Below are 22,892 nucleotides of genomic sequence, written 5' to 3' on the forward strand. Positions count from 1 at the left end.
AAATGCTATTCCAAAAGATGTAAGTTGCCTTCTGACCTTTATTATTGGATTTCTGACTTATATGTCCTCTGAGTGTTATGAAACAAAACTTTAATCACTTACAACAGTTTATTTTCAAGACTCACACAAAATGACACCTAGTACTGGGAGAAGATGTGGAAGAATGGCCTGAAGGAACCCATCCTTCTCAATCTTCTCCAGTGCTTGCTGGGGAAAACTCCCTCCCGGTTCTGTGAGTGGGACCTGCGCTGTCAGACCTGGCAGCAAGAGGGAGCCTGAGTCCAGGAGAAAACTAGGCCTGTGCCGAGCAAGTTCCTGACACCTGGCAGTGGGGCTGCCAGGCCAAGGTGGAGGGCCCAGGAATGCCAGCGGGCAGGCGGCAGCACAGAGCCTGGATGCCTCAGCCTCCCAACACTCGGAGAGGCCAGAGCCCTGCTCCGAGGCACAGTGGCTGCCAGCACTCCAGCTGTCACTCGATCACTAGTTGAACAGCCGTGCACGTGCAGGCTGGACCCAAGCAATGGCAGGCAAGAGCACCGAAACTGTGGAACCGGGCTTCCTCTCTGAGCGACGCCAGCTGAGTGCTAACCAAGCATGCGTGAGCTCTCTCACCCTGATGGATAAACCCAGTGTCCCTAACAGCCAGCTCTGTGATTCCTGCCATCTAGAATAGCAATGTGCAGTAGAGATATAATGTAAGCCACGTATGTTATTTAAAATCTTCTAGTAGCCATGTTTTTAAAAAGCAAAATGAATTTTGGTATTTTATGAAACCTACATACCCCAAATGATTTTTCTGATCATTTCTACATGAGATCAATATAAAACATTATTGAGATATTTTACATTCTTTCTTAATACTAGATCTGAGAAATCCAATGTATATTTTACACTTGAAGGTATTTTCATTCAGACTAGCACATTTCAAAGGTTTAATGCTACACATGACTAATGGCCAATGTAATGGCCAGACCAGGTTTGAGAGAACTGCAAGCATGTCAGATTTCCATCTGCATCACATAATCTAAGACAATGACATTCTTATCAAAGAGGTAAACCCATCGAATGACTGTTTTCTCAGCACGGCTGGTAATATTCTCTAATTAATGATGAAAGAGGAAAACGATCACTGTCCATTTACCTTCTTCAGGCTGTATCCTGCATGGAATATGATTGGTGGCAGCAGAACGTTGAAGAAGATTTCTGGATCAAATGTCATCTGCCAGAAAACACAAGGTGCAGTCAGAGAGATGCTCCTTCAGGCCACACAGAAAGTGTGTTTTTAAAATGCAGTTAGATCACCTTCTCTAAGGCTGTAGGAGGCAGGTGGACATGCTATTAAATGAGCAGAGATGAAAATGTAACTGTAAAGTAACATTTTAAAGGGAAAGCCTCTCCTCCATTCCACAGCTGACGACGACAACAAGCCTGGATGAGACGTCTCTGGACAAAGAAATCCTTTTTCCTTTTATTTTGCTTAGTTTTTTATTCTTCATATTTTAAATGTTTTTACTCCACTTTGTTTTATTTTTTCTGGTCAAAGGAATTGGTAGTACTCAAACATTTTAGCTCCTGACAAAAACTTATTTAAATTTTTGCCAAATAAAATATTTTCCCCACTTTATCCCATTCCAAAGTTTTAAATATTTTTAGCCTCTGTGGAAAAAAAACACACTTTAAAGTGAAAATGGACTGTCTAGTTCATTGGCTTTTATTTCAATGCCAAAGTAAAACTGATCTCAAAAAATTTCACTTGGTGTGAAGTACAATGAAATGAGTTGTAGAAATTTTTGAAGCCAGTAGCTGGGTAGTCCAAAAATGAAAACATTTACTCTTTAAACCTTCCTTAGAACCACTCTGTTCCTCCTCCCCAACCCCCCCCCCCCCATACATGCACACACTGCATTCGTTACTTTACCACCAAGGCCTTCTTACCAGCATGGTACTCATCAAAATCTTGTAGATGTATGGACTTCACACTTGACAACTGTAATTTCTAATTTCCTTTCCCTTCTATGCCTGAATTCTTACTCATCTCTAAAGGGGGATCTCGAAAGCTATTCCTCTCTCATGCTTTGATTTCCTGTTTAAAACTGACCCTCCTCTCTTCTGTGCTCTTTCTGCACCTTGGGTCTTCCATATAGCATACGTGCTCCACGGCGCACGTTATGGAATTACTGTTTTGTGTTTGACTCTTTCCCCCTTAAATGGGAACTTATCCAGGATCATAACGATGCCTTAGTCAATTCTGTGTTGCTTCCATCCCAGCTAGTGCTAGCTCATTGTTGAAAATATATTTTCTAAATTGAAAAAAAATTGCTGTTGAGAGTTGCATCTATTCAGATGAAATGAAGTATGTATGTATCCATAATATTCTCACACAATATAAGTATGGATTACATGGAAATTAAGAAAAACCTTTCTTGACTCCATTTTCTGATTCAGATCAGACTGAGTGTTGCCAGAGTCCATCATCTCCTGTCCCCAAACTGACCCCGCCACTCCACTCACCTAACGGTAGGAAGGGGCGGTGGAGGAAGGAAGAGCCCTCTCATAGACCTAAGTACTCACCCACTGATGCTCAACCACGTGTACGGGTAGGTCAGTGATGGCTCACCCACCTCTCCTTGCCTCAGTCTCTTCATCCTTAAAATGACTATAATAATTGTGATATCTAATTCTAAGGTGGTTATAAAAACTAAATGAATTAATATTTGTAAAGCCCTTACAGCTTTGCCATTTATTAAGCGTTTTTAAGAATTTATTACTAAAGAAAAGAAAATATGTGGTTAAGTATTTCAAAGTTACTATTTTTTTAAAAAACTGCCCTGTTATCAGGAATTCTTGAAAGTTATAACTGTGTCAAATTTGGGCAAAGATCTTACTTTTCCTTCTAAGTTTACTATTTTTTCCAAGATAATCTGAAACAGCCTTGTTGATTTATTTTTATGAGGCCTCTTGGAGAGTATGTCAATTGCACATTTGAAAGTTTTCAGCAAAGACATGTACTTCCGAGAGCTGGAGGGAAGAGGCCATGCAGCTGTGATCATGTGGCAGACACAGTGCCGGTGGTGCAACATCACGTCTTGGAGAGAAAATCCCCGCCGCGGCAGTTTTTCTGCAAAAATCAGGTGGATCATTCAGCCAGAACGTTTCAATAAGCAGAATGCCCATTCCCGGCATGCAGGTTAACTAATGTGCTATTGGATTGTGTTTTCTGGAGCAGCCAGAGGAAACTGGTGCCTGGGAATGGCGTGCAGCACATGAGGATTTATTTGTATATGCAAAACAGATTTGTGTTGCTCTCTGACTAGCTGAAGCTTAGGAGCTGCTAAATCAGAGATCTGGGAGTGACTCCAAACCCAGACAATTTCTCAGAAATGGCTGGGTCTGCGTTGCACCAACCTCCAGATGGTGGTTCCACATGCCGTTCTCTCTACGTTCAAACCATGGCATTGGAGACGAGACTGCTTTTAAGGCCCAAACAATGAAAATCCTTCAGTACAAGGGGGAAATATCTAAGATGGGGTGAATGGGAGAAGCAGAAAGGTAAAAATATTTTAGCTGAAGACACTAGTTGTTTGAGATATAAATCTCCCAGACCAGCACCGTCCAGTAGAACTTTGTGTGATGATGAAAATTCTGTGTAACTATACCACACACCATGGAGACACTGGCCACGCAAGTTACTGAATAGTTAAACTGGAAGCTAGTGCTGAAGAAGTGAATTATTTTATTTTCACATCTGTGGTGAGCTGCTATTGGATGATACATTTATAAACAGCTGCTAGTTTAAAAATCCTATCATTCCATTTTTAGATGGTCTACCATCTTATACAAGGTGTGGCTAATTTGGAACAACAGACTTGAGACTCTCAGATGGAAGATTTATGGATGCCTCACAAAAGCTGTGAGGTTTTTAAATATTGGGTTTTGATTTTTCTTAAATTCAGACAACGGGGGACACCAAAACATTACTGTGTTCCCCAGGATGCAGGAGTGGCACCTGTTACCTCATATGTGCACTGGGGTTAGGTGAACCGTGGCCTTGGCCTACATTCACGGAGATAATCAACTTGAAAACTTCCACAGAACATGTACCCAGTTTCATCCTCAAGTCCATACGAAAAAAACAGATATACAATTCTGTTTGGGCCTGATTATTAAGGCCCCCCAGTAACTCAATATGACTTATCTGGGAAGAAATATCAGTGTTTTACCCAGCTACTTAATAAATAAGCACTAAAATAACAACCTTTATAGAGGACTGTGATTTATGTGGCATATTACTTCCAAAGTGGCACTTTAAAAACATTATTTCGTCAACTCTGACAACATTCCTGAGTGGTAGCTGGCAAATGCAATCATCCCCATTTTCCAGAGACAGGACCAGAACGCATGGTGTGCCCTGCGTCAGACAGCATGACAGGATGTCACTGGGAATGAGGTGTGTATGCGTGGGCAAACTAACTGTGTTCTTTCTGAGGGAACACCAAGAGAACATAATTGCTAAAGCACGACTTAAGAGTGTTTAAGGGAATTTGAGGCTCAGAAGTAGGCTTTCCTTATTTCAGCAATTCCTAAGTCCTTTGGAAAAGTGAAAGTGTTTAACACAATGATGTATTCCATCATCTCCGATGCTTTGTTCATTAAAAGTTTAACAAGTCCCTTCTCTGCTGAAAAGTACTTCAAGATATGTGATAGGTGAACTGAATGGAAAAAAAGATACTGTGCGATTTCATCAGGAGGCAGGGAGCTAAACTGTAATGGTTTTCTAGGACAGAGACAGCAGTCTGGGTTTGGTGGCCCCACAGGGGTGCTCGACGTTGAAACGGCACAGGAGCTGGATCTTGAATTGGGTAGGACACGCTCTGTAGAGCATCAACATACAGAACCCCGCTCCTTTGTCTGTCCTGGGGGCCGTGGGCCAGCTTCTCGAGCCACCGAGGAAACTGGCAGCTTCCTGGGGTTTTAGTTGTACATAAGAGCAAGTAATTTGAAGTATTTAAAATAGTAAAATAAATGCAGCTATATTAAAAAGTGAAATTCCAATGTGCGTGTCTTTTTAGTACAGATAGGAGACTTCAAAGAGATCGAGACTCCCTCGGGGCAGGCAGCTTTGGGATGGCTCGAGGGTGGGCACTTCCTCTCCTCTGTACGGGATACGATTTGCTGTGAGAAGCACTGGGGAGGGAGAAAGAATAGATTCAGAGTATCTGATGAAAATATAGCGGATGCAGATTAAGTGACCTTGGTCTCTCTGAACTTCAGTTTCCCCATTTGCAACATGGGCAAGGAAACACCTACTTCTTAGAGTTGCTTTTGTAAATTAAATGCAGAGACAGGTGCATAGGATTCTCCCTAGTACCAGTCCTGTTTGTTTCTCAAGAAGTATTCACTGTACTTGAATCTAAAATGAAAAAAAAAACCCTGGAACAATGTGTTGAGGACAGAAGGCACAGGGCATATTTGGGGAATAGAAATGGACACTTAGGACTCTTGAGAGACCGAAGAGGAGGGTAAGGCCTGGGGAATGGGCGTGTGGCTCATGACACTCCCCGGACTGTGATGCTCCCTCTGAAACAACAGAGATGGATTTAAATTGTGTGTATGAAACAATGAACTGGCTACTGGGAGTGTCAATCTGTGCATCTTTTGGTAGACTCTTCAGCAATGGGCATCAAAGTGTCCATACCGTGTCATAAACAGCACCTCATCTGAGAATCTGTCCTGCAGATACACCTGCACACGTGTGGAATGACATAGGGCCAAGAACATTCATTGCAGGTAAAAGAATGGGGGGGAAAGAAAGCACCGAGGAGGACCGGACCTTGGACTGGTTGAAGGCATTACGGTGCCGTCCGTAAAACTGACTCCTGTGCAACCGTTAGAAAGGCTGAGGAACTGATATGGTTGCTGCTAAAATTTGTTGTCAAGCCAAAAGAGCAAGGGGTAGAATAGCATGCTGGTGTGCATGACAAAAATTGATGTGGGCCCGCCACACCCCATGTCCATCTTCTCCTGCCTGGACATGTAGACTGCGTTTCCTTGTGGTCACGTGGGGCCACATGACAGAGGTCTGGCCAACTGAGTGTGGACGGACGCCATGGAGACCTCTCCTGACCTGCCCCCCAGACTCCCTAGATCTCCAGTGCTCTCTGTCTTCCTGCATTTGCTGGCTCATAGAGAGCTTCTGGCAGAAGTCCCACAGCCACAGGGACTTCAGATTAAAGTGACACTATGATTAAAGGACACTATGACAATTGGTGGTTCCTGGAGGAGACTGTAGTTCTCCTCTCACTGGGTCCAGGCATGAGCGAGAAATAAACCTTTATTGTGTTACATCATTGAGATCTGTGGGTAGTTTGTTAAAGCATTTGGCCTATTCCATGATTTGAGTAAAAAAGGGGGAGTCTATCATTTACTTGTAACATATATACATAAGTATATATACTATTGGTTTCCACCTAGAAGGTTAAGGAGGAGAACCTGGTGGCAGAAAAGGGGTGGGAATGGAAGGATTTTCTGGGTGTACTTAATGAGGGTGACTTTCTCTGTCCTTCATACCTATGGCTACAAAGGAACCACTGCTCAGAGTGGTGCACCCCAACACCTGTGCTATAGTGACACACAGGAAATGGTTGTCTTGAGTCAAAGGGGGGGGGAACTTATGAGGCTACTGAGGGCTGAAAAGGTGAGACTAAGGCTCTGACCATCCTGGGCCTGAGGACAAAGCGGTTGAAACCCCATGGTGCACCTGTAACCCATCAGCATGCCATCTGGGGAGCACTGGGTGGGATGCAATGCTCCTGGGCCTGGTCCCACACCAGGAAAGGGAGTGACTGGTCTAATCAGCGAGTTAGAGAAAAAGAACTGAGAGAATGCCGCTCAGCACCCCCCGGCCCCCGTGATGGAATCAGCCAGCTTACTGAAAGCGCACGTGCCCGGTCCCTCCAGACCTCCCTCAGCTTTTACAAGAGCAGAGCCCAGCAGGAGGCCTATGCTGTCCAGCGGGGTCTGTGGCTGGACGGGTAAGTCTTTCTGATTCAGGAGGGAAAGATGACAAGCCAGCTCTATTTCACCCAGCTTTTGATCTCCATCTTTCTCATGGGGAAAACGAGAAAGTATCTATCTTCCTGTATCTGTGTCTCAACTAGTTTCGAAATCAGGTGGGCAAAAGAGATACTCAATGACCCCTCTGAGATTCCAGCATACCCTTTTGAACCTGTGGAACCTTGAGCCACATAAATGTATTATCTACTCAGATATAAAGGCACTTTCTTTTTTTAAAAAAAATAAGATGTGTTGGGTAGATTTGTTTGAAGGAATCTCAAAATGGGCCTGGATGAAGGAAAACCACTCTTGGGTAGTCGGTACCCAAAGGAGCACGTGGTAATGATGATGTGACTGAAGGTGACTGTCACGGAGTGGAAAGGAAATGACAAACCCAGAAGACATTCATTCATTCAACAAGTCTTTACTTCGGACAAGCCAGGCTGTGGCAGGAGGATTAGCCGGGCTTGCAGGTGAAATAGGTGAAAAGGAAAAGCCCCAGAAGGTACCCTGTCTCTGCACCTGAGTGCGTGACACAGCACGTGTGCTTGGGGAGGAGCTGACTTGGCAGAGGTAAGATGGGAAGAAAAGCTGAGGGCTAACTGAGGCCTCAGCTCACCGAGTGTGAGGGGTCTGGGAGAAACTTGGAGACGTGCGCTTGGTGGAAAGGTCAGAGCTAAAGAGAAATGCTCCAGAATCATCAGCATAAGTGATTTCACGGGTGTAGATGGGCAGTCTGAGGGAGTGAGTGCTGCAGAAAAATGAGGAGGACCAGGGACAGAACGCTGGACAGGGGAGAAGCGCAACCGCTGTGGACAGAGACAGTGAAGGAACAGAACGAGGAGGAGAACGAAGCTGGAGCCACGGGAAGCCAGGGAGGGGCAGAAGGAGGGGTGCTCCCTGCTCAGAGTTGCCTGGGCTGCCTGAGGGAGCAAATGACAGTACAGGCCACCCCGTTCCATCGCAACCTCAGACAGACAACACTTTTTCAGAATAATCCTACTGCATTTGGGACATATTTTCCCCCAATTATTTATTGTTTATCTGAAATGTAATACATGAAGAGAGAAAGGCAAGAATGAAAAGCAAAATGAGCTTCCATTTTTGGGCCTCACTGTCTGGGGGAATGACAGGGGCAGCTGACTGTACCTACCCCACTGCGATGCCCATGACTGAGGAGAGAAGTCTGAGCACCCAGCAGAAATCCTCTGGATTTCCTAATTAGAAAGTGGTTGTTGATCCTTTTCAACTGGTTACAACCCAGAAGTGGGCACAAAGGGTTGAGGAAAGAGTGAGCCGGAGAACTCAGCAACAGTGGGCTCTGGGCCCTGGGTTGGGGGCCACATGGCAGGCTGTGTCAGGAACCTGACCAGGGCCCCTAGCTGGGAAACAAAGGATGCAGGCCACAGAGGAGGAGGCGGGGGAGCAAGGAGGCCAGAAATGGGGTGGGGCGGTGGTAAGTCAAGGGAGGTGAGGAGGTAATGAGAGCAGCCAAAAAGATAACAAACAAACATTTTGTAAAACGGGAGAAACCCTATGCCCAACATTCAAATCTGTGAACTGACCATATTAGGAGATGGTTCTTCACCATAGAAAGCCTCCTCTCATTCATTCCAGGTGTTTCCTAGAGAGCCCGGTGCTTGGCAGGCACTAGCCCGAGAAATAAGTGTTACCTCATGTAGGTGAGTGTTTAAGAAATACTTAGTGTTTGTTCGCTTGTTAGGTTAGGTTCATACCACATGATCTCACCTTTAACAGGAACCTAAACAAAACAAACATGCAAGCAAAATATAACCAAAGACACTCAAATACAGAACAGGCTGACAGTGACCAGAGGGGAGAGCAAAGAGAATCACAGGGGAAAAGGGGAAGGATTCACAGGAACAAGTATAAAGGACACATGGACAAAAACTAAGGTGGTGGTCGGGGCGGGGGGGAATGGGAGGGAGGTGGGGAGCACTTGGGGGGGCTTGGATGGGAGTAAAAGACAGAAAACTGTACTTGAATAATAATTACATAAATTTAAAAAAATAAATAGTGAAAGACAAAAAAAAATACTTAGTGTGACAGTCGCACAGGCCATCAGAGGGAGAAGACACCTCAGCAGCCGGCTGAGGTTTGCAAACTGACCTCTGCCGACCTCCAGGCTCTGTGGAGAAGGTGGTGGCCAGAGGACGTGGGGACTGACGCCTGGTGCCCCCTGGCCCTGCCCTCTGGTCGCTGTCTGAGCAACTGTGATCTCACTTGTTGTGCACACTGTGCGCAGTGTTGCACTCACTCATGTTTTCCTTGAATGAAGGAGTCCTGTGCTTAAAAAATGTTTGTGACCTTGACCTAATATTGTCCCCCAGAAATCTTAAAGGACATGTGAAAGGTCAAGGGGTCACTCTGAGGCACCCTGAATTTAGAAATCCTAACCAAGAGCTCTCTCCTTGATTGTGTTATAATGTTCTGAATTTTGTTTTAAACACGTTTTAAATGGCATGTCAGAGTTAAAGACCACCCCCCTGCCCCCAGCAACCCTCTCCAGAAGTAAGCAATGCCCTGAAGTTAGAAAGTGTTCTTTCTGTAACTATATCTTTTTTTTAAATATTTTATTTATTTATCTTTAGAGGGGAAGGGAAGGAGAGAGGAAGGAAACATCAATGTATGGTTGCTTCTGGTGCATCCCCTGCAGGGAACTGACCCCTGCCGGAAACTGGCCTGCAACCCAAGCATATGCCCTGACTGGGAATCGAACTGCGATCGTCTGGTTCACAGGCCCGCGCTCAATCCACTGAGCTACACCAGCCAGGGCCTGTAACTATATCTTAATACTTCATAAATACAAGTATACCTCCATAAGCAATAATTAGCATTATATGTGTATTTTAAAGTTTCACAGAAATTTAACAAATACTCTTTTGCATTCTTGTTACCTAACAACACTGATTTTAAGATTGAGCTACATTATTACGTGTGTCTCTTGCCCATTCACTTAGACTGCTATATAGCTAGCTTTCTAGCACATGAAGATATCATTATCGTTTTTCCCCTTCTTGAACAAGGGAATTAGGTCAGGTTATTTCCCATTTTTTGCTATTATTAAAAATAATGGAAATGATAATCTTGTGCTGATATCTTTGTATACATGTAAAAGTTTCTCTAGAAGGGGAGAATACATAGAGATAGCACTGGCTGTTGTGGCTTAGTTGATTGGGCATCAACCTGCAAACCGAAAGGTCACAGGTTCGATTCCAGGTCAGGGCACATTCCTGAGTTGCAGGTTTAGTCTCGAGTTGTGGTGTGCACAAGAGGCAACCAATTGGTATTTCTCTCTCACATTAATATTTCTTTCCCTGTCTTTCTTCCTCCCTTCCTCTCTCTCTAAAATCAATTAAGGAACAAAAGTTTTTTAAAAAGGAAATAGAGGTAGAACTCCTGAATAATAAGGTTTATAAATCTCAACTTCACTAGGCATTGCCAAATTACTTTAAAGTAATGACACCCCTCACACTCCCATGGCACAGTGTAAGACCATTTCCCTACACTCTGGCCTACACTTAATATTGACAAGTTTCTAATTTTTGCCAGCAAATGAGGATGAGCTGATATCACATTATTCGTTTTGCATTTTCCATTACTAAGGGACTGAGCATATCTTCCTTGTTTACTGGCCTTTTGTGATATCTCTTTAGCGAGTTTTTGGGTTATGTTTTTTGCCCAGTATAACTTTTTCTCTTGAAATAGGTTCTTTAATAAATCTGGTTACTCTTTCACTTTGGTTATTTATATTTCACATATATTCATCTATTCTTTCACTTCTTTAAACTGTTTAACTTGTCTTTTAACTTTATCAATGGTGTCTTTTTCATGCAAAAGCTTTTCATTTTAATATAGTAAAATTCCATTTTTACTTTATGATTTCGACTTTTGGTAATGTCTTTAAGAAATCTCTCCCTGTCCTGATGGCATAAATATACTTTCTCTTAAAGTTTTATCTTATTGGCTGTTTACAGTTAAGTTTTTAATAATCCGTCCCAAGTTCATTAGTTATATATGTGAAATAGGAATCTAATTTACTGTTCTCCCACATGAATAGTCATTTGTCCCAAAGATACTCGTAAGTGTTTGGTAGTTCACCCCCACCCCACCAATTTCCATCTGCTCATCTGCCACTGTCCAGTGCGTTTTCAAAGATTCATAAAACATTCACTCTAATAAATATTTAATGTCTATTATCCAATGGCCATCCTGTTTAATAATTCAAAATATAGGAAAAGCTTTATACAACCATGTATATACAGTCACTGAAGCATTAGTTATACTAAATTTAAAAACAACTCAAAAATCAAGCACACGTACATCCCTCACTCTGCATTTTTCAAAGCCTGAGGAAAGGTTTAGGGTATGATAAAAATTAATAAAGCATGTTACAAAGGTTTAGAGATCATTTGGTTTAATCTACATAGAAAAAATTATGTAAAGAGTAAGTGGGAACTGAGCAAAATTTACAGTATTTGCAAAATGTTATGAGATCATTTGAGTTCTTCCTTAAAAAAAGAAATTTTCCTGTCCTCAAATGAAGATCTTGTAAAGTGATCATTTAGGTCGTTATACCACAAATGTAGTAGAATCACTAATAAAAAACACAGATATTTTTAAAGCAACAAAGAATTATGAATATCTGAAATATAATGGAAACTTTTAAAAAGTTAGAGATAAAAGGTAATAAATAACATATGAGGTGCCCTGGCCAGTGTGGCTCAGTTGGATGGAGCATTGCCCTATAAACTGAAAAGTCACAGGTTCAGTTCCCAGTCACAGCACATGCAAGAGGCAAGTGATTGCTGTTTCTCTCACATCAGTGTTCTCTCTCTTTCTCTCTTCCTCCCTTCCCTTCTCTTTAAAATCAATAAGTATGTCCTTGGCTGAGGATAGAAGATTAATAATAATAATGATGATGATAATAGAAAAGTTAAGAATTGAGGACCCTGATTTGTTATGATTTTTCAGCTTGATAAAATATTGAAAGAGTCTGATATAAAATCTATTAGGTAAGCAATAAGTGTTTGTTAAATGGTTAACCCATGCCATGTCCAAATTTATTATTATTTTTATTCTTTTCAGAAATTACTGCAAGACTGAGTATAGTCCCCCAAATAGAATACTTCATATAATGAATGTCAGTGGTTAAAAATAGTGGATCTCAGAAACATACAAATTTTCTATTAAAGTTTGAAGGAACAGAACTAGATTATAGAGAAATGGTGAGAGAACAATGTAGAGAAAAATTTAATATCCACAAATGAACACTGAGAAAGCATGAGAATATTTCTTTTCAAGTAAATAAAATTCTGAAAGTTAGAAATACACTATTGTGAACATTATGCATGCAGAATGACAGATGTAATCACTGGTATTTTATTGGAGGCAGACAGTATCTACAACTCCACGCAAAATTAAGTGGAAAATTGAAAATAAAACATTTACATAATTCTGAATATTTGGCAGCATGGGGCTATGAAAAGAACATTGAACTCAGAGTCAGAAGACCTGTCCTAAGATCGGTTCTGCTGCACATCAGTCGTGACCAAGTCATGGGGCATCGGTTTCCCACTGAGACCTGGATGGTGGCCACGTATGTTTGCCTCTAGGAATAACAGGGAGTATGAGGTGGGCAGTGCAATAAGGAAAGCATTGGGAAGTAACCCACTGCCTTGGAAAAAAGAATGCACACTCACCATAATTTAGACAGGGCTGAAGTCAAGGGTCTGTCTGCCTCATTTATAGACTGGTATAGCTACCACTTGTCAATTAATTATAATAGCAATTTTTTAAAAAGTAACAATGTAATATTCTCATAAAATTATTACAGTTTTAAAAGAGCCTTCATAGATAGTCTCTCATTTTTTCTTCTCAACAGCCCTATAAGATAAATACCCCATTTTTACAGCGGTGGCACCAAGGCTCAGAGAGTTAATGATTTTCCCAAAGACACATACATTGTAAGCAGCAATATTTAACTCACCCCCTAGATCCTAATGGTGGCTCACCACTTTGTTGACAACAATAACAATAACACAACTAGCAATTAATATATTTTGAGAACTTACTAGGAACCAGCCACTATTCTACATGCTTTACATGTATTTTTCCATTTGCAACTCACAATGACCCTACAAAGTAGTTAGAATATCCCATTTTACAATGGGGAAACTGAATTTTAGGGAGGTTTATTATCTTGCCCAACCTCACACAGCTCGTAAGTGTCATTTGAATCAAGCAATACAGCCCCAGGGGCGCCCTCCAAACTACAAAATTCCATCAGCTGTCCACCTGCTGGCTCAGGTCACCCACTCCATGGTCGGATGTGTCTTCATTAGTTGCAAATACATAAAAGCTATCTAGATTTTCCAGGTAGTTGCCATAGCTCCCAGTCCCTGAGAGCTATAAATTCTCCTGTTTCTGTGCAAGATTCTTGAAAGATGAACTTATGTCTGTTACCTTTATGGTTCTTTACTCACATAACTGTACATACTGACTTGAGTTGGCAGCATGGAGCTGTGAAAAGTAAGAACAGTTTCAGGTAATGCCTACTGTCCTGGCCTAATCCCTCATCCCGCCCCTCTTCACTCTTGGGTCCCAGTTAAAAGACAAAAGATAGGCTTTCCCACTCCTAACCCTAGACACCCAAACTCCAGGCCTTTTCATGGACTGTCCATAACTTGATTTGGCTGTTGGCCCATTGCGGGTCTTCCCTTTCCTGTGTGGGTCACCTACCTCCCCCACCAGCTACAGCCATGATAGTGAGACTCCATTCCAAGACCGACTCACTATCAGTGAGAGAAGAGAAGAGAACAGGTGGATCTCAGGTAGGGCTGGTTCCCCGAATCACCAAGAATTTTCGTTCCTCAGTACTCAGGTAAGAATCACAAAAGAAAAAGCATCCAAACAGTGATGGAAACCTACAAATCAAGAATGAATTTCTCCCCTCCTCACCGCACTCCCCACCAATTGGGAATTGATCCTAATCCTGCTGATCTCTAAATTAAAGGCAAGAGAAACTAAACCAAGCACTTCCCTGTGCTTTGTAACTCTCAGAACATACAGAAGCATTGAAGTCCCACAGGCTTTCTTTTTTGACTTATAATGTGTCTGAGTTTGCATTATCTCGTGTGTCTTAGCTTTGAAGTGTGTGCAGCTTCCCCATTATAAGTCCTCTCGGGAGCAAGAGGCCTGGGGAAGCAGGACAGGGAAGGATGGAGTCAGCAAGAGCCATAGTCACGGCAGGAACACCTGAGGGGCCTGGGAGCGGAGGAGAGGAGCTGAAATCAGCAAAAAGTGGATGCAAAACAACCTGATTTCAAATTAAAATAACCAGTTTTTCAAATAGTGCATTTGCCTTTAAAATGGTGCATAAAAACACCCCTGAAGGTTCTTTATCATCCCCACTGCAGACTTCTTCCCAAGGGGGAACCAAGCTTGTCAAGGGCAGATGTGAAGTAGGGCAATTATTTACAACACATTTAACACCAAACATAACTTCTCATTTATTTTGAAAAGCAATCCTCCAAAGTGAGTATCACGAATTCCTGTTTTAGAGATAAAGAAAAACATGAGAAGTCAACTTGTCCAAGGTCTCAATGTTAGAAGTAGCAATGAATATTTGGGCTGCCTCAAAATTTGTATGTTGAAATCCACCCCCAAGAGGTCGGTATTAGGAGGCAGAGGCTTTAGGAGGTGATTAGGTGATGAGGGTGGAGCCCTCGTGAAAAGGCTTGGTGCCCTTATAAACGAAACCCGAGAGATCTCTCCTATCCTTTCCACCATGTGAAGACACAGCAGGAGGACAGCCATCTATGTACAAATCAGGGAGCTTGCTCTCATCAGACACCAAATATGCTGGCACCTTAATCTTGGACTTTTCAGCCTCTAGAACCGTGAGAAATTAACACTTGTTGTTTAAGTCACTCAGGCTATAATATTTTTGTTATGACTGCCCAAAGGGACAAAGACAAAAACATTGTATACTTCCTATATCACCTCAAGATATAAGTGATATATCTTTACACCCAGAGTTTAAGCTGAAGATATGAAGCTCTAAGAGTGGAATTTTAATACAATCGTCACATGGAAAAGGACTTTTTGGTAAAGTGAAAAATAAGGCGTTTACTAAATGCTCAGCTCTCAAGAGCTGGGGCAAGCTGCTTCTAGTCTCCCGCAGTGTCATTTCCCCCCATCATGTGTTAACTCATAATTTAGGTGCTATTCTTGAACACATAACTTGTACACAGGTTTCTAGCCTACAGAAGGCATAAGAGACCAAAACATGCCCTCCCAAAATATGCCTTTTTGGCATAAATAGTATTTTGAACTGATTATTTTTAGAAGCAGCACACACTGGATACGCCCTGAAAATAGGCTTGTAATTACCCTTTTGCAGGGGAAATTTACATTAGGAAAACCTCTTTTTGTCGGGCAGTCTCCTTCTTGGTACCAGGAAGAGAAGGATGATTCTAAATCACAAGAAATTTGTCATTGGGGAAGGCATAACAACCTTGCCCGGTTTACGGTGTTTTTCCTGGTCACCTTCCTAAAAATATGCCACCCCACACCTTTCTTTATTTGTTTTAGTTGAACATGAATTCTAAGCCATCTTTTTGAGTTAATCATTCCCTAGACTTCTCCAATGCACCAGGGAAGAACCCCCCAAAAAACAAAAAGGAATTATCTTCTGGAGGGTGGACCACTTGTAGCTGAGCAGAGGTGTCCAATCTGCAGCCCACAGGCCACATGCAGCCCAGGGTGGCTATGAACGTGGCCCAGCACAAAACTGTAAATTTACTTAAAACAGTATGAGATTTTTTGTGATTATGTGCCACAATGTTAAGTGAAATAAAGGTACATACATTCTCACTATTTGTATGCATGCATGCACAATCACGCCTTATTCATTTCATCACTATTCGGCAGCACCTACATTTGTGAGCAACTATTTTCAAGAACGAAATACATTAAGAGTAAAATTAGAACCAAAATATCTGATGAGCCCCTTGAGAACTCATTGAGAATTGCAGCTACTTCTATCAAACCAAGTACTGATGCACTGGCTTCTCAAATGCAAGGTCAAACACCCCACTAGTTTTATGTTGCTCTCTTTTCTTTTACTTGTATAATAAATTTTTTTAAGATCACGGATATTTTATTACATAGATATGTACATTTTCTATGTTAGTAATCACAAACTTGGGACCTGCTCAATGATTTTAAAAGATTATCAAAAGAGCCACTGCATAATTAGGGTTATTATGTAAGGATGTTTTTTGCTAATCTGAGGTGGTGGATATCACAAAAATTATGCATGGACCTTTTTTTGCTCATCAGTTTTCATTAATGTTTGTGTATTTACTGTGTGGCCCAAGAAAACTCTTCTTCTTCTTCCAGTGTGGCCCAGAGACACTGAAAGTTTGGACAACCTTGTAGTACAGGCTTCCTCCACTAGGTGGGTGTTCTAGGAACCCATCTATATCAGTGTACCAGCTGGCATTGTTGTGAGAGGCTGTGTTTGGCTTCAGCAAATTTTTCTGAAGACTCTTCCAATGCATCTGCCCATTTCATGACAGGTGATTTACGGGCCCACCTGCCCACACTGCATTGAGTGTTCAGCAGTTCTTGAACAACAACAGCATGACCCCCATGCCCCACCCTCCTTATTCACCTGATCTTGCCCCAAGTAACTTACTTTGTTTCCCTGAATGAGAAACAAAAAAGTCCTCAAAGGGAAATGTTTTGCCAATGTAAAAGAGGTAAAACAAAAAACACCAGAAGCACTAAAAGGCATCAAAATCAATGAGTTCAAAGACTGTTGAGCAGTGGAAAAAAACACCTTGGTAATGTGTACTGCATCAAATGGAGAGTACTTTGAAGGTGACTAAAGTTTAAACATGTAAGAATAAACACACAATTTTTTATAAATAAATTCTAGGCTCATTGGGTCCCCCCTCATACATATGAAATGAACATGTTAATAAACTTCTGTTTGTTTTTCTCTTGTTAATCTGGCCTTTATTAGAGGTGCCCCTACTCAAGAACCTACACAGGCAGCAGAATATTTTTTTCTCCCCAACAAGGGCCTGTGTGTCGATCCTGGGACTCCCCTTCCCCGAGGCCTTGTTTCCCCTGTTGCGAGGAATCCTGCCAGCCCATCAGGGTTTGCCAAGACTGAAAACAGCCTCCTCACTCCAGGCCACATCCAAGCAGCCCACATCCGAAGACAGAACAGGTTGGTATTTTTGAAGTCAGGCCACTCAGTCCAACTGGGAATGACTCAGAAGGGCCTTCTAACTCCAAGGACTTAGCCTGCATCCCAGCTTCACATCTCCCTGAGCTGCTCAGACTTCATCCACCCTCCCTTCAGACAGTGCTGATCTGAAGGGCACTCGACCCTCCTGTCTGCTCAGCTCCACTGCAGAGTCTGCTTCTATGGAAACCAGCATGCAGCAGTCCAAAAGATGGGTGAAGAGCACCCAAATCTGTGAGCCATTCTTATTCCATACACCACCACCTGGGGCAGAACTCTGTAAACAGATGGTATCCTATTAGTCTTGTAATCAGAAGTGGACCTCAGTGGGGCATGGGAGACACCCAACACAGGATTGGCTTAAATGGAATGGGGGAAGGCCAGTCAAATGTGGATCTTTTGGGGGGCCCACCATCCTGTGCTGGCCAGGGTAGGTCCCACCCTCTGGCTGCATGGGCTACTGACAAGGAGCTGCTTCCTGACCTTAAGGAAGAATTGGGTAAGGCAGTTGGCTGAACCTCATATGACCGCTGTTTGGAGACCAGCAATAATAAATGAGCACTCTTCCCACAGTTTAATGTAATAGAAGAAACAAAGCAAAGGGGAGCAGAATGGAAAGATTCCTTTTAAGTTTTATCTACTCAGACTGAAAAGTCTCAGGGGAACTCTGTCTTTGTCCCTCCCTTTCTCCCCCTCTGTTTATCTCTCCTGTGCCCAGCCTCCTTTTCTCTCTCTCCCTCCAGCCCTGCTCAATCATTTGGAGATGAGACTTTCAGAAATTCAACCCTCTGAGTAGCAAACAAGCATCACTGAGCCCTGGTACTTCCCTGTGAGGGGAATCTGGGATGGACAGTTGGATATCCAGGCCAGCAACTGAGATGGGGCCAAGGGGCCTCTGGCAAGCCAAGGATGACACTTTATTATTTCCTCTACCCACTGGGACACAAGGGGGTCTGCCACATGCCAGTGCCCCGAGCTGAGCTAGGAATACCATGCGACCACAGACAGCCCTGTCCAGAGCCTACAGTCTAACAAGGAGACTGCTATTAATCCAAGCATCATAGATACAGATGCCAACTTACAGCTCAGCTAAGACACAGCGGGAGGACCACCGGTGGGGCTCTAAGACAAGAGACCCGGATGTTGGAGTAGAACGGGGGGAGGGGGGGGACATGGAGTGGGGCCAAGTGCTCCCACCAGCTAATTGGGCCCCAAGGCCACCCTTATCTGAGGTCAAGGGCCCCTGTACACATGGTGCTGCTGAGAACCAGAATATGGGGTTATCAAAAATAGTTACATAAAAATAAAATTTTAGTAAAATATGAGCTATTCTACTGATTTCTGAGTCGAGGTGTGCATATGCTTAGGGAATATATAAAGAACATTGTATATCTCATTTTTATCTCCCTCTTTTGGAAATTCTGGTTTGACGCTGCTTTGTAATGTACATGATACAGCCACACAGCAGCACTGGCTTCCCATTTGTAAATAAGCAGGCGCACATACACTCAGGAGGGTTTCACTGATGGGGTGGGTGCATAGGTGAACATTTAGGAATTGGTGCTTTGAAGTATGCAGCAGTTACCTGGTGGTTAGTAAAAATAATTACTATTTACTGAGAACTTATTACATGCCTGGCATAGTAACCCTTTATACCAACCATTTCACTTAGTTTTTTTGAAGTTGGTACTAGTATTGCTTCATTTGGGGTTAGGTCACACGAGAAAGATCATCTTGCAGGCTAACGGTAGACCTGGGGTTTGAACCCCAGAATTCCGACTGCAGAGGGGGCCCCTAATCACCATATATACCATTTCCCACCACACATGTGCTGATGCTTAAAAGATTACTATTTGGGGCGTTTTCAAAAAGGTTACTTAGGAGGGATACTTTGTTGAAGAATAACACATAATAAATACAGAAAATAGTATCAAATGACAAGGTATGAATCATACTTTTAAAGACTGGCCTCTCAGGGAACATTATCACCATGGTCTTGAATTGTGTGATCTCGAACTGAAAAGCACAGGGGGCTGGAGAGAACAGCATCAGAGCCCCCAGGCACCAACTCCCAGCCTCCCAGCCGTGAAACCTGTCCTTCTGTACCGAGGAGCGTGCAGCTGCCGGCACCCCAAAGCACCGGCCCACGGTGTGTCCTCGGTGTGCTTTGCTATGCCGGCTCCCCCAGTTCCTAGGAAAGGTGTCTGTAAAGCCACACCAAGTCCTTCCGGAACTAGACAAATGGATGGTCAGATGGATAAAATCCTGTTTTCCACACATGGCCAAGGCTGCAAAGGCCTAAGAACCCTCATCATGCGCTCAGTGACCTAAGAGGACCCAAGACCAGGCTACAGTCAGAAGGCAGGAGTGATTGGAAGATGGGCGGGCATTCCAGGTGTTTCTGCCTATGATGGTCTGGGGTGTTTTCTAGGGCTTGATGCCGGGAGCCCGGGAAGCCATCCCCTTTACTCCCATAGCCCCCTTCCCCTTACCAAATGTTGTCATGTTAGAAGGAGCACCAAACCCAGCGTTCAACCTACTCCTGTATTTTCACATCGCTCTTCCTTTCCAACCGAGAGAGTAGGCGAGACATCAGTCTGATCTGTGCTCAGACCACGTGTCATGTCAAGAGGACATAGTCACCAACAGCCTTTACATTATTTTGAGTAACAAGGCTTATTGCTAATGATTAAAGTTGAATAGCTGGTTAAATTCAATCCCCGCCCCAAATGAATAGCCCAGTGGTCTGTTGCTGTAGGACAGAAGTCCTGGGCGGTGACGCGTGTAGAAGGATGAAGAAGTCCTCTGCCCAGTGGTCAGAATTTCCTGAGGGCCGCATCCACAGTCCCGTCTCAGAACACGGCGCCGGTATCTAGGTGCCAACGCGCACAAACGTATCTGGTGAAGGCACGCTGTCTGGGAAAACTCTGAACCCTGCAGTTTGGAGTGTTCGAGTTCCGGCTTAAGTGTGGTGGGACAACTCCTGTGACGAGGCTGCGCGTTCTGAAGGCAAGCCTGCCGAAGTGGCCTGGATGCCACGCAGAGCCTGCCTGTCTCCATGGCGCCGTGTTCCCATTAGTCCCACGGTTCCTGTGCCCTCCCCACTCCAAGGTGAGGTCTCTGCTACTCCTCCACCCTTCTCTCCTGCAACAAATATAAGTTTGCCAGGGCTTTTTGTATTCATCAAATTATCTTGAGTACGATGACAAATATAGCAGAAAATGACTTCTAGAAAGGAGAAAATGGCTTTCAGAAAGCATAGGCATCTAATGTTGTTTAGTTTTGCCTTCTGTTTTGAAATTCCCTTCTTCCAGACCTCTGTGTGGCTCCCTCCCCACCTCAGTGAGATCTTGGCTTCAATCTTACCCCTCAGGGAGCCTTGCACTCGGGATGAATCTATTGTTCTGTCCACCCTCTCTCATTTTGCTAACTTGTCTTCATAGCAGATATGTCCACCTGAGATCAGATTACAAATGCTTATGCCCAACTGTCCCTTGTCTGTCTCTCCCAGAGAAGCTAAGCTCTGTGAAAGCAAAGACTTTGCTTTGTTCAAAAAAACAAAAAGGACTTTTGCTTTTGTTTACTGCTGTACACATACCACACAGAACAAATGCCCAGCATATGATGAACACCCAATAGAAACATATTGATTGAACGACTACATGAATGAAGAGAATTTGTTTTGTTCAATGACTAAATTATAACCAAATCAAACTAATCACCAGGGAGTTCAAATTGACACCGCGATGAGAGAGCACCTCACACTTGTCCAAATAGCTCATTAAAAACACAGGAGATGACAAGTGCAGACGAGGCTGTGAAGGAAAGGGAACCCTCCCACACTGTTATTGGAATATAAATGGATTCAGCCACTGTGGAAAATGGTATGGAGGGTCCTGAAAAAATTAATAGTAGAATTACCGCATGACCCTATTCTAATAGCAGAATTACTCTTCTAATAGTGGAATTACCGCATTCCCCTTCTGGACGTTTATCCAAAAAAATTTAAATTAGGACCTTGAAGAGATAGCTCACTTCCACATACATTAGAGCATTATTCGCAATAGCCAAGAGATTACCATAACCTAAGTGCCCATCAATGTAAAAATGGATAAAGAAAAAATAGATAAAGAAATACAAAGATTTATTTGTATTCAGTCATTTAAAAAAAGGAAGAATTTCTTTTATTTGCAACAGAGTCGATCGACTGTGGGGACATCATGCTAAATGGAATAAGGTAAAGACAAATACTGTACAATCTCGTTTATGTTGAATCTAAACTAACATTCATGGAAACAGACAAAAGACTGGTGGTTGCCAGAGGTGAGAAGTGCGAGTTTGGGGAATGGATGAAGGGAATCAAAAGGTACCCGTTCCCAGCCCAAGGCAGGGAAGTGCTGGGGATGCAATGCACAGCGTGGTGACTGTAGTTCAGATACTGTATCACATATTTGAAACTCTCTACGAGAGTAGGTCTTAAAAAGTTCTCATCACAAGAAAAAATGTAGCTATGCGAGATGGTGCATGTTAATCAAACTTACTGTGCTCATCATTTCACTATATATATATATATATATATATATATATATATATATATTAAATCACGACATTTTGCACCTTAAACTAATACAACCTTATATGTGAATTATATCTCAATAAAAGTGGAAAAAATAAAGTAAAAATGTCTTTACACTAGTGAAAAAGTGAGAGGGATACTTGGAGTGTTGAGACATTTCACTTTTGGGAAGTTGAACTAAGGTGGAAGGAAACAACTATAACAAAAAATGTTAAGCTTCTCTATTAACAATAGATCTCTTAATGAAGTTTTAGGATGAAAGTGGATAAATGTATGCAAACAGCCTCATCCCACTCACTGCCAAGCTTGAGGCCCCCAGGACCATCTCTGTGGTAAGATCCAAGACTTGTCATGATATGGAAACACAAATCCTGAATCCCTGTTCTCTGTAGAATAGAGGAATAATTGATAGGGTCATCCAATGTTTCTCCAAATCCCAAATGCTGATTTATTGTGATGTTTGCCTTTCTTGGAGTACCTAAAAGAACAGTTTTCAAGAAAATTTCTCTCCTGTCCTTTATTGTCCCCAAGGTGTCCCCACATTAACTGCACACATTTATCTCATGGTCCAGTGACTCTTGCTGGTCACACTGCTCCTCCTGCCACAAGAGCTTTGCCCTCTGGTCTCTGTAATCAGAATACTTAAGGAAAGGGAAAGACTAGGGGAAAAAAGTTTTCAAATAAATATGTAAGAATTAAGACTCCAAATCACAAAAAGTCAAAATTACCATTAAAAATGTTGAACAGTAGAAAAAATTAAGACATTGAAATTTTTTAATGCTACAAATACAAAATTATTTTTAAGTTATATGATTACTGTTGCTCACCAGGCTTCCTTAAAGAACCACTAAACGGTACACTATTATCAACACAATTGATAGCAGCTTCAGTGTGACCCATCTGCAGCCTTGCAATCCCCTTTATGGAAACAGTAGACAGGACAGGTTACTGAGCAGTGTGACTTACTCCAAAGTAACAGCC

The 22,892-nt window shown here is 42.7% G+C and overlaps 1 protein-coding gene across 2 annotated transcripts in view; it reads right to left on the minus strand.

Annotated features, from left to right (window-relative positions):
* Nucleotides 1-22,892, minus strand: part of SLC9A9 (solute carrier family 9 member A9) — a 529,481-nt gene that overhangs the window by 484,764 nt on the left and 21,825 nt on the right. For both annotated transcript variants that reach the window (XM_037040394.1, XM_037040405.1), the window contains exon 3: nucleotides 1,142-1,219. In XM_037040394.1, coding sequence (XP_036896289.1) covers nucleotides 1,142-1,219 — 78 coding nt within the window. The remainder of the gene's footprint in view (nucleotides 1-1,141; nucleotides 1,220-22,892) is intronic.

Source organism: Sturnira hondurensis, unplaced genomic scaffold, assembly GCF_014824575.4.
Source record: "Sturnira hondurensis isolate 20B ecotype Veracruz unplaced genomic scaffold, ASM1482457v3 Scaffold0000396, whole genome shotgun sequence".
Lineage (NCBI taxonomy): Eukaryota > Metazoa > Chordata > Mammalia > Chiroptera > Phyllostomidae > Sturnira > Sturnira hondurensis.